The 13120-nt window shown below is 41.3% G+C and overlaps 1 protein-coding gene and 1 pseudogene across 1 annotated transcript in view; both read right to left on the reverse strand.

Moving 5' to 3' along the window:
* CMTM4 (CKLF like MARVEL transmembrane domain containing 4) overlaps positions 1 to 13104 on the reverse strand; it is a 52999-nt gene extending 39895 nt beyond the window's left edge. The window contains exon 1 of the mRNA XM_011380414.2: positions 12728 to 13104. Within this exon, the coding sequence (XP_011378716.2) occupies positions 12728 to 12985 (258 nt within the window). The 5' untranslated portion in view covers positions 12986 to 13104. The remainder of the gene's footprint in view (positions 1 to 12727) is intronic.
* Positions 6719 to 6837, reverse strand: LOC111731754 (annotated as a pseudogene).
* Positions 13105 to 13120: the final 16 nt, after the last annotated feature.

Raw genomic sequence — 13120 nt, forward strand, 5'->3', positions numbered from 1 at the left:
CTACCTTGCTATGGACTGAATTATTTCTCCCCACCCGGGCCCAAATTCACATGCTGAAGCCCTAACTTCCAATATAATGATATTTGGAGATGGGGGCTTTAGGGAGGTAACTAGAGTTGGATGAAGTAATGTGGATGGGGCACTCGTGATGGGATTAGAGTCCTTGTAAAATGAGGAAGAGAGATCTTTCCCTCTCTCTCCTTGTACCCACAAAGAAGTCATGTGAGGACGTGGCAAGATGGTAGTCACTTACAAGCCAAGAGAAACTTCAGAATGAAAGCTACCTTGCAGGTACCTTGATCTTGGACCAGCTTCCAGAACTGTGAGAAATAAATTTCTGTTGGTTAAACTACCCGATTTACAGTATTTGGTTATGACAGACTAAGACACATCCTCAATATGAATTACTTGTTTTTTCTTTTCTTCCTGGATTTGAAATTTGTTCCAAACACACTAATATATCAAACTGAACTTGGATGAGTTGGGAAGTGATTACCAAGCAGCCAAGTATTCACCAAACACTCAACAGGAGAAAACTGGGTTTCGGACTTGCAGGTGTTTATAAATTTGTTACGAGAGACTGTAAGTACATCCAAATATATTTAAAAAAAAACAGAGTCCAGAGAGTAAGGGACATATGTAATGTCAGGTACTCTATAATAAAGCTAGTGCTCCATCATAGGACATCACAGGACATAGGACATCAATCAGAACAACAACAAAAAAAGTATGATGGGCATGGCAGGGCCAGCAAGAAGAAGGTAGGGAAAAGGGATAGAGGACCTTGCCTCACCCCAGCCCACTCACTCCTGGGGTATCTTCTGACTGAACAAAGGGCTGGAGTGGCCTTGCAGCTGCAACATGTTGCTATGGGAACAAGAAGCATTCGGCCAGGTTGAGGAGGAAGATTTATATGAAAAGAAAATGAATGAGAGAGTGACTGGACCAAAACCTGCCTGGATGAGGCAGGACCCATCGGCATTAAGGTAACAGCTAGCATTCCCCAAGTGCCTCTCTTGGCCATGTTCCATAGCAGGCACTCTCCATCCACCCTCACCCCAATCCCACGGAGGCAGGTAATCCTCTTACCTGTACTTCTCGCCACTCTGGCCTCACTCAGGCCCCTAAATGGCATGGTTCTGCATGTAGGTGATCAAGATCTGTTTTTGTGAGGAAAAGTGACGGGGGAAAAACAAGAAAAACAACAAGGAAATCTAGCGTGGGGTGTAGGTGGCCATAAAGGATGATCCTGCAGCAACCCAACAGGGCAGGGGTCACCTGTCAGGCTAGAGGAACAGAGGAAACAGGGAGAAAGGGAAGAACGAAACTGGAAAGTTCTAACATGCAGGGGTTGGACAGTCCCCATACATTCCCCACCTCAGGATAAACTGTGAAGGCTTTAGAAATGGACCGCAAAACTTATTGCTTACTGTCAATGGAAAAAACAGGCCTCGTTAGAATATAATTTTCCCAGTTACCTGATGCTATCTATTTGAAATTCATTTTGTGGTGTGTATGTGTGTCTGCTCTTTGAATTTCCCTTTGAACAAGTTGTAACAACTTACTGGCTCCTCATTAATTAATAAAATCTTTTATATTTGTATGTCATATGTTTTTAATCTTTTTTAAATGATCCTTTAATACCCACGAACAAGCTGAAGTCCAAAACAGTGCCAATACTCTGTATTAGCTTCTCTAAGAAAGGAAAAAAAAGGTTCCAGAGGTCAATAATTCTTCCAACCACAAATACTTGGAAGTCTGCTGGCTCGAGCACAGAGGAAGATAATCAAGTCTCAATTTTTACCTCTCTACCCTCCCTCCACCAGCAAACACTGTGTCCAGCTTCCTCGTGACTTCCATTGACTGATCTCAGCAATTCTTAAATTGCACTGATAATTCAAGGAGCTACAAGAGAACGGCTGAATGGTCTCCCTTTATAATGAAACCATCACCTCTCCCCCTGACTCTGACCCATGCACTGTGCAAGAACTGGGACACAGGAGGGCTCTCAAGGCTGGCAGACCCACCAGGAGAGGTGCCAGAAGAGGGGAAACAGAATGGGAAAGACAAGCGATGCTGGAACGGTGCTCATGACCTGCCTCGTGGTTGCAAAAAAAGATACACACAGGGGTTCCAGGTGTGGTCTCTGAAGCTAGGGAGCATAGCTCCTCACCTATTAGCTGTGGGGACCTAGAACAAGTTACTGATGTCAATAAAGCATCAGTTTCCTCATCTGCAAAGTATCGGCCTCACAGGATTGCTGTAAGCATTAAATGAGATAACACATGTAAAACATTTAGCAATCTGACACATAGTAAATGCACAATAAGTGTCAGCTTCAATATTTTTTGATTGAGAAATAAATTTAATGTAATACAAAATAAAAACCAGAAATATAATAAAACCGCCTGCTACCTCTTAACTCCCATTTGTCATGTCCTATCCACCCTCATTGCCAAAAGGCCAGTTGACTTTCGTTTCTCACCTGAATCCCTCAGTCTCTTCCTGGGCCTTGCTGTCATCATCTCATCCTTCTCAAAGCCATTCCTCACACCCTCTAACTCAGCAATATCCAATAAAAATACGTCAGTCACATGTGTAATTTTAAATAACTAAATTTAAGATTAAGTTTTCTAATAGCCACATTTTAAAAAGTAAAAACAGGTAAAATTATTTAGTAGTATATTTTATTTATCCCAAGATATCCAAAATATTATCATTTCAACATGTACTCAATACAAAAAATTATTGAATTATCTTACATTTTTTCCTATTACATCTTTGAACTCTAACATGTATTTTATACTTACTTATTCACATCTCAATTCATGCTAGCCACTTTTCAAATGCTCAACAGACCCAGGTCTAACTGTTCCCCATCTCTTTCTGAAAATCCAAATTCATTAGCCTAATAAATCAGACCTTCTCCACCTGGGTCCCCCTCATCCCTCCCCAAGCCTCCCCCTTCCACACTTTTGCCTGATGAACAATACCTGGTTTATCTCCTTACCACCCACTTCCGGGGCTTGCCCTCAACTCCCAGCACCAAGTATCTTCCTTCTTCACAAGACACAGCACGCCTTAATGCCAGACACTGGACACATCATCATTCAACATGAGAATGTGCCCACTTCCCACAAGGCCACAAGGGCTTCCTTGCCAAGCCTACTGTCCCCAGCATCTATTAGAACTCTTGGCTATGGTAAGTGGAACAGTTTATGTACTTTATCTGCCCCAAATTAAACCCTCACTCCCAAGTACAGTGGGAGCCCCTCGTAAGCAGGACTTTTGTCCTATTTATGTATGTCTAACAGTACCTGGCCCAGTCTAGGCTTTCAAACATATGCAAAGTATAATTTTTTTTTGTACGCCTACAGCATCTGGTCTTCCTAGGTGGTCTCCCATCCAAGTACTAACCCTGCTTAGCTTCCAAGTACAGACAAAAGCTAAGGGTGACATGGCCGTAGACAAGTATAAATTTTTTTGAAGGAGTAGACTACGTTAGAATTTTTACCAGCATCTAGCTACTGATCTTGATCTAACTGTAAAGTTATTCAGCCGACTCGCAATCTCAAATTATCCACATGTATAGGGTTTGGACTAAAAATGGTTGAGAGAAAGTAGACAAGCGAAAGAAGCAACTACCGCTGGAAGAGCCACTGTTTCTGGGTTGCTTTTTTTCCCCATTGGCACAAAAATCTTTTAGCCTTAAACTGTTTTTCATAGCTGTGCTGGAATAAACGGGAAACCACAAGAATAAAGGCTTCCACTATGCCAGTCATCAAACGTAATGGCAAGAAAGAAACCATCCAGAATCACCCGCATTTGATTAAACTCTGAACCTTTTCAGTGTTTATGAACAGATTTAATTCCCAAATTTAACCAACCATATGAAATGTTCCGAGACAAAATTCTGTATTAAGTATTTCCTATGGCGCTCTCCAGCCTCTCGAAGACTGAAGCCTCACTTCTCAGGCCACACGGAACTGCTGCTGTTCTTTTATTTTAATCAGAGACTTTTGTAAAAACAACCACTAGGACCCTCAGCCTATGTAACTTTTCTTTGCTCTTGTTAAATATCTAAGGGTTCTCAAAACACTGGCCTGGCAGATCCTGAGCCACCCTCTTTCCCAATACATTAAGCAGAAAGCAGACAACTTCAATAATTATTAGAGAAGCCGCGGTTTTCATTTCGCACTTTCCTAGGCAAAAGACTTGGCAAAGCCTCTTATGGTTCTCTCTCTTTTACAAAAATCTGTCTCCTAAGCAAAAGTTTGTTTCATAGTAGCAGTAGATACACTTCTACAGTTAAAAACAGAAAAAAATAATTACACTGGCATGTTATTTCCATACGTCCTTCACAATATTTTCCACCTAGAACAGAGTCCAGAAGTTTATTTATTTGTAAATAAATCAATGTTATATTTCCTCTATGGATCCCATGTTTTCTAATAAGTTAACCTTACAAACTACATTAAGTAATAATCCATTTTCTTTCTTTTATTAAACATATACGCCTATGCAATTGATTATTCATGCCTTACTATGTGCCAGGCACTGTTTTAGACACTGAGGATAAAGCAGGGAACTTAAAACACACCGCCTCTGCTCTCATGGACTGATCTTCTAGTCAGGTGGGAAATAAAGCAGGGTGACAGAGACAGAGTGGGGACTGGGGAGTGTCCTACTTTAGACAGGGTGGTCATGGAAGGTCTCTTTTGAGCAGAACAGAGCCAAGTGGACATTTTTGGAAAAAGGGTGGGGAACAGGGGGTAAAAAAATAAACCTCAAATGCAAAGACTCGGAGGCAGGAGTAAGTTAATCAAAATAGTAATCAAAACTTCTGATCAACATGAAACGATCAGTCCCATAAAACTCCAGTCAAAAAAGAAAATGGCATTTTTCTGTTTAATGCAGTTTATATCAGACTTTTTGAAATACAGTTAGTACCCAGCACTTCAGTCTGATTCTCAATCCCCCATTTTATAAATTCTGGGCTCTCCGGGGATGCCCCCCTGAAAACAGGTGACAAACTCCCACCATCTTATGTGAGGAGGCAAGACCCCACACGGAGAGGCACTGAAATGAGGGCTAGTCCCATGCACTCTAAAGTGAGAATTTTTCACACAAAAATCCCCCCCATCAAGAAGTTAAACCGCTTAAAAAATAAGGTGGTTTCCAAATACTAACAAAACAAGATCTTTTCCCAAAGGAGGTGTCGCTTTCTGAATTCTGTACCCTTCCACTCATCTGTCCCCTCTTCAGCCAGCCGCAGGCCCGCCCCCGGCTCTGGACCATTTTGAACTGAGCCTTTGGAAGTTTAAATTGGCTCTTCACCACCACGCGAGATGCTGAGGCCATCCCCTTGGCCGAGGTGCCTTGCTTTCTTACTTTCTACCTCTCCCAGTCTATCCTTCCTCCTTCTGGGCCCTCTGAGTCCCACCCTGCTAATGAATCCAAACCCCAGCTCACCTCACCCTACTTCTTAATTCTGCACACACACAGCCTGTCTCCCAGGAATAATCTTATTTTCCAAACAAAAACCTCAGGACATGCTGTCAAAACATGGATACTTGTTATGTGAATTGCTCTAATTTCAGTGCTTGGAATATTTCACAATTTAAAGCAAAATAATTTTTTAAAACTTAAGATGTACTTACACGTGGTGTGATGAGACAACACAGGAAATTGGGGCTGTCTGGGAAAATTCAGACGCTGCGATCAAAGTCACAGGCCTTTGACTACTGCTCTATTCTCTAACGAACGACTTTATTTTCCAAAGAAATTTGACATCATTGTACAAAAGGATTTGAAGATACTTCCAGGAATAAGAATAAAGAGGCAGTGGCAGTAGCTGTGAGGTAAAGGCCAGAACGCTGTTATTTCCAGGTTATTTCAACAGCTCCGTGAGCTAACAGAACCACCATGAAAAGTAATCAGCTTTGGCTGCAACAAAGACCTCAGCCCTTGATGGGGTAGATCACATGGGGCTGCAGCTCAGGTAAATCCAGAACTACTTCTAAGCTAGAAACACGACCCTCTCCAGTACCCAGGTAGGCATCCATTCTACTGAGAGAGAAGCATCTTGAATTTGGCAGGGTACAGAGCCTCTCATTTTCCCCTCCTCTAAGCATCCTCTGAAGTGGCATGACTGCTTTCTAATTAAGAACAAAGGTCCTCCAGGGCTGTCAAGAGCGAACTAATCTGCCCTGTGACCCAGGAGGAGCCCGGTCTTTTTGAGCTCTTTCCTTATGTAAGTACTTACGGATAAATAAGACCTTTCGGGTATGTTGTAGGGAGAGATGCTTGACCAAATCCATGTTTGTTTAGATGTTCAGAAAAGGAATGGTACAGAGAGGCTCCATAGTGTAGTGGTTAGCACATCTACTTTATAGGCAGAAGGTCCTGGGTTCGCGCGCCCCAAGCGGAGCCACAGATCATACCCCAGGATCACCACACCCTGGGTGCACCAGGCCCCAGGACTCAGGTGTGCCCCGTGAGTGCATGGGAGGAGACGCCCCGCCTTCAGAGATCTAGTTCTTTAAAGGGACAACATCCATAGGTCAGCAGTGGAAGGGGTGGGGTGGGTGGGGCAGGGCGAGGGGGGTGGCAATAGTATTCTTTTTTTTTAATTTTTTAGGTGAGGCAACCCTTGGTTGACCTCACAGATTGCAAGAACCTTGTTAGCTTACAATTCCTTTTTTTTTTTTTTTTTTTACACCTACAGCACCCGGTCTTCCTAGGTGGTCTCCCATCCAAGTACTAACCAGGCCCGACCGTGCTTTACCTTCTAAGATCAGATGGGATTGGATTGTTCAGGGTAACGTGGCCGTAGACTGTGTCGCTCTTTGACCTAGTAAAAGCACTCCTTGAAATGTAAAAATAATAATAATAATAATGATTCAAAGAAGAATGCAGGCCATTTAATGAAGCATTCTTCCTAATAACAAAACACTGGAAACCATGATCAGGGAATCTTATGCAGTCTTTAAAAGAAAAAATTCCAAAGTTCTTTTCATTTGAGTCTGTCATACTAAGTTTTTTTCCTAATTTCCTTTAACATTGCAATGTTTTTTAAATTGAGATATAATTGACATATAACATTATATTAGTTTCAGTTGTATAACATGTTTTGATATCTGTATATATATATATGGGGAAACGATCACCACAATAAGTCTAGTTAACATCTGTCACCACACAGTTACAAAATATTTTTCTTATTATGAGAACTTTTAAGATCAACTCAGCAATTCTCAAACATGCAATACAGATTATTAAGTATTATTAACTATGCTGTTAATTATGTCCCCAATGTTTTAACTAATAAATAAAATGAGGGTAAATTCCTTTCAAATGGAAGAAATTTTGCCATTAGCAACAACAATGTATTAAGCACCTGCTATTATGCAGAATGCTTGATTTTTTTAAATAGAAAAACATATTGAAAAAAAATGTTAAGCTTTGAGTTTGGAGGCCCTCCTCAAGGGCCTCCAAATTACAAAGTAATAAATAAAAGGAAAGTAACAAAAGGTTAATTAAAGATTATGGTTACTATATTAGTTTTAAAACTAATCTACACTAAAGTAGAGTTAATAACAGCTAACATTTTAGTAATTTTTGAATAGGAGATATCTGCATGTGGTATACAATTCAAAAAAGTATGAAAAGTCATACAGTGAAAAACAGATCTCCCTTCCACTCTGGCCTTCTGCCTCCCAGTTTCTCAATTTGTATCGTTCCAGAGATATTCTACAGTGCCAGCAGGTTTAAGTGACTTGGTATGTGAGAGACACTTTGCTAAAGACTCTGCATGAAAGGCTCACTGATGCAGATTGTACTATCATTGGCCCCAATTTCCAAGTGAGGCGACCTGCTTATGGCCTGAAATGAAAGGCCACTGGCCAAAAGTCTCATGGTGATAAGAGGCATAAAGTCCATATTCTTGGAACTCATCCCTGCCCCAAACCTCCAACACACACATATACACACAGAGCCCTAAACGAAGGTTACTTCATATTATATTATTCCCTCTGCTCTGAACACTCTCCCACCAACCTTCACCATCCCTTCGCCTAGCTAATTTGACTTTCCATAAACATTTTATAATCGGTTTGTCTCTAAAAAAAATCTTGCTGGATTGTGGGATTGTGTTAAACCTGTAGATCAATTTGTGGCAAGTTGGTATTTTAACTATATTGAGTCTTCCAATCTATGAACACAGTGTGTCTGTACACTTATATTGAGTTGTCTTTGATTTCTTTCTTCAGTGTTTTGCAGTTTTCAGTGTGAGGATCCTGTATGTTTTGTTAGATTTATACCTAAATATTTCATTCTTTTCAGAGCCACTGTAACTGATAAGGGTTAATTTCGGTGTCCAATGATTTGTTGCTAGGATATAGAAACAATTGATTTCTGTGTGTTGACCTTGTATCCTGCAACCTTACCCTCTTATTAGTCCTAGGAGCTATTTTATAAACTCTCATGGAATTGCCTACACAGGCAATCATGTATGTCATATTCAAATAGGGATAGTTGTTCTTTCCAATCTATATTTATTTTTCTTGCACTGGATGGTGAATATCAGTGGTGAGGCAGACATCATTTCCTTGTTCGCCATCTTAGGGGGAAAGCATCCTTTTTTTCACCGCTACAGCTGTATGCATGTATGTTGGCTATACATTTTTAGTAAATGCCCTTTTACAGGATGAGGGAATTCCCTTCTCTTACTAGTTTGCTAGCAGCAGTTATCATGAATGAATATTGAATTGTGTCAAATGTTTTTCTGCATCCACTACTATAACCTTTTTTTTTTTTGGTCATTGTTATTCTTTAAACTGTTCATATAGTGGAATTCATCTATTGATTTTGGAAAAGTGAACCAGCCTTTTGTTCCTGGGATAAATCACAGTTGGTTGTGGTGTACTATTCTTATATTGCCGGATTTGATTTCCTAGTATTTTATTGAGGATGTCTGTGTCTGTGTTCATTTGGAACGACTGGTCTGTAGTGTTCTTTTCTTGAACTGTCTTTGTCTGCTTTTATAAAACAGATGTGTACTATACACTTTTCTGAGGTCTTGGATGATAGTTTTACTATCTTTAATCATCATTAAAACTTAAGAGTGGTTTTATCTTTGCTGGTCCGCTAGACTTTGACTCCAAGTCCTTGACCAGGAAGACAATTTCCAATGATAACAACAATCTTCCTAAGGGAAAATGAGGCTGTTTTACAAGAAGCCACTTTACGGTAGATCTCAGAAAGCAATGCCATGAAGCCACTATTTCACCACCATAATCTGCACGCCCCTGCCCACCTCAGCAAATCCCACGGAGAGCCGGAGAGCCGGATCCCTGGAGGGACTGCGCAGACTGGTTTTGGACGAAAAACAGACCAGGCCTTCATCAAATAAAAGATATATTATAACCCCACCCTGAAATGCAAATAGCACGTTTATCTTTGAGTTATCTAGGAAAGCACCTATCAAACACAAACCTCTTAAATTCCTACAATTCCTAAAATGCTCAATCAAGTCATTATCTCCCACAAGCTCCAGGGCCCAATAGGGTTAAGAGATTTCAAGATCAGCAGAGCTAAAATTTGAATTTAAACCTGTTTATGACCCAACTTTGTTATAAAAAGTCCTACACAGATGTGATCCAATGTCAGAAGGTCAATCAGGCATGGAGAGGCTCAAGAAAGGTATCTGAAGCAAGAGCTCCTTGATGGGCCTTTTCACAACTGGAAATGCTGATTCTGCTTTTGGCACTTTAGAGAAGGCCCATCCCCCCATTGCGGGAAGTCCCAGGTCTGTTGGGTGAGGAGCAGGGAGAGCACAAAGGAGCTGCACACCGGGGAACAGCTCACCTACAAATCAAAACCCTTGTAAGTCTATTGCGTCAGCATGTAAAAGTCACCCACCCAAAAGGTCACCGGGCTGCCCAGAGACCACAGAAATGTCCTTAGACTCAAGGTCTCCTGCTCTGCTATGTTAATCAACTCAAATGATGTGTTCAGGAGGCGGTAAAAAGCACACTCCAAAACCAAACAGCCTGGGTTCAAAATCAAGCTCCGTCACACACTCGCCATGTGACCTTGAAAGACTCACAACCTTTGCGCCTCAATTTCCTCATCCATAAAATGGGGATGACAACAGTAGAGGAAACACACACTAAATGACGTCTGCTGTTATTATTTTTCGGAGAGTCTTGTCCAATCCAGGCCCTATCCTCTTCTGACATGGTCCTTACGTCACAGTGTAGGTGACAGCCTTTTCTCCCAACTCCATCCCAAGAGCAAATCCCTGATTTCAACAAAGTTGATAGTGGGAGATGGGGACAATTAGCAAAAGGCTTATATTAACTATTTCATTAAATAATGTCTGGGAGCTAAAAATCAGTCAGCAGTCACAGAATTCACACTCATAAGAAAGGTAATTTAAATCAATAGTTAAACCAACTCTTTTTCCACAAAAGTACAATTTTATTGTTTCATATAATAGCCACAGGAGACATTCTCCCCAACTAAGAGATAGGTATGAGTGGAATTTTTAAAAGATATAATTTATGAAAATGCACTGATTCATTTTCACATTTCAGATTACTTTTACTATCAAATAACATTCCACTTAAAATAGCAATTTAACTTTTAAATCGCTAGGAAGTGACCTATCTTTAATTCAAATATATAATTATAATTTTGGGTTGGCATTTTCACTGTTTCTTTAGAGACAGGAAATATCAATTAGCAATAATGATAGCTAATGTTTCTTACACACTAACTAAGCGCCTAATAAGCTAGGTGTTAATTTCTACATAACACCTCATTCTCTTAATCCTTTGAGGGAGATATAGGCTCATTTCACAGAAAAACCTCAGCCTTGAGGTTGATGAGTAATGGTTCTGACAGAGAACTGATTCCTAGCACCTGTGTGAGTATTTAATACTAAAATGATACAGAAAAGACTCAAACTTTTAATGTGCATGCGAATCACCAGGGGAATCTTGTGAAAATGCAGATTATGGTTCAGAAGGTCAAGGGGGAGGCCTCTCTGATGCTGCATTTCTAACAAGCTCCCTGGTGCTCGTGATGCTGCCGACCACACTTGGAGTAGCAAGGATCTACAGGTTGCAATAGGCCACAGAGCATAAAAAAAAAAATCTATAAAAACTAAAATTAAAAAAAGTCAAAATTTTCTCTAAAACCAGAATTAGAATATACTTATATTTCTTGACGGAATTCTGAGCTTTGTAACATCTTAGAAATATCTTCACGACTTCCTTTCCAGTTTAAATTGAGATTCCAATTTCTTAAGAGTTTTGTGAGGAGGTTTTCCCCTGAAAAACCCTGATTTTTATCAAGGCTGAGAGGCCAAGTACATGAAGAATATTTCAAGTTGCCATACCCTTCAAACAGATCCTCAACATTCATTCATCCACATATAACCTCTCGCCGTTTAAATTTTAGAGATTAGACAAATGCAGAGTTAGGTGAGATTTTAGGGGCTGGACCCCAAAGTTCTTCCAGATGAAGAGGAAAGCTCTACAACAAAGTAACACCTTACCATATCACTCATTTCTATTTCTGGCCTTAGGTGATAAAGTTCCAGCAATGAGGTGATAACTGCTGGATAACATTTTATACAAACTACTGGGTTTCAATTCTTTTACCAGATCCTTTGAGTAGCAAGTTCTATTTTCTTTCAAAAGTCCACAGAGTAGTAAACAAAGCATGGTGCTTTAAATTCTACCTGGGTCCAAATTCCTGCCCCACTCTCTTTTATGCATTTTTGATTATCTGTGCTATACTCAAACATTGGCTAGCTGCCTCTTTTAAAAGAGAGTTATACACCGTGCCCCACCCCACACACTCCATTCTCTTTGCTAATAGCAATTCCTAACTACAGAACCAACATATCTCTGAGAACATCCTGGTTTACCAGATAAGGTCAGTTTAAAATTCTAGAGAGGGAAACCAACTCCATTGGTCTTTCCTTAGAGCCTTTCAAAAATACCCTCCAGCAATCAGCAGAAGCCTTTCGGTGAGGAGATAAATAAAACAGTCCGTGATTCTGCAATCTACAAACAGTGAGACCCTTATTTAAAGGGTGTCCCCATAGTATATTATTCCCAAGGAACATTTATCTATGTACTCAAGTCAGAACAAGAAGTCCAAAGCTTAGAAGAAAAAAAACATAAACATACTTATAGCTCTATGCAAATGGCATCTCTGGCTGAGAACTCTATAAAGTTTTGCTGTCTGGCCTCAAAAGGAGGCCTACCTGTGACCTTGAATATCTGGACAGTTTTTTCGGAACTGGAGCATGTCTGTCCACAACAGAGCTCAACAACTTCCCAGAGAGGCCTGTTACAAAACCATAAAAGAGGGGCAGAGCAGGACAGGCCCCTGCCCTGAACACCCTGGAAACTAAAAATAAGAATTCTGAGAAATGAACTCTACTATAGACAAGTCCAACAGAAAGTTCTCTGTTTCTGTTACCTCCCAAACTGGCTGCCCTCCCAGAGTGGTTTAACTCTGGGTACCAATTGGGCAATGCCAGTCACGGTGCTGGGGCGGAGGACTCAGGGATGCAGGTTCTGTCTTCTACGTTAATTAAGAGGAATTAAACCCGGCAGTATAAGCTGGAGAGTTTTGTGGGCACATCTAGGCTCCCCCACGGCATCTAGGTTACATACTTTCATTCAACAAACATTTATTGAGCGTCTACCTTATGCTGGGCATGGGCGAGGATACCAAGCCACAGTCCCGCGTGGTGGAAGCTGACAGAGAAGAGCCATCGGGAAGGGTGTTGGTTGTGTGGGCCCGAAATCCTACCACAAGTTGCTATGACCAGTAGTACCCAGGACAGCACGATCCCTAAGCCGGCTCCTCGGACCACCAAGCCCCAAAATGAAACAGGCTCGCGACAACGAAGGCAGGAGTGGACAGGTAGGCCCGGGGGCAGGTGTTCAGGTGGGAGGAGCATACCCGAGGCGGCAGGGCTGGAGAGAGCAGAGTCCCCAAGGGAAGGGGGAGGGCGGCCCGGGGACCCAGAGAGGACGAAGGGGTGCAAAGAGCTAGAGTCTGGCCCCGGGAAGCGGGTGCGCGGCAGAGGCCGGCC

Source organism: Pteropus vampyrus, unplaced genomic scaffold (genome assembly GCF_000151845.1).
Source record: "Pteropus vampyrus isolate Shadow unplaced genomic scaffold, Pvam_2.0 Scaffold394, whole genome shotgun sequence".
Classification (NCBI taxonomy): domain Eukaryota; kingdom Metazoa; phylum Chordata; class Mammalia; order Chiroptera; family Pteropodidae; genus Pteropus; species Pteropus vampyrus.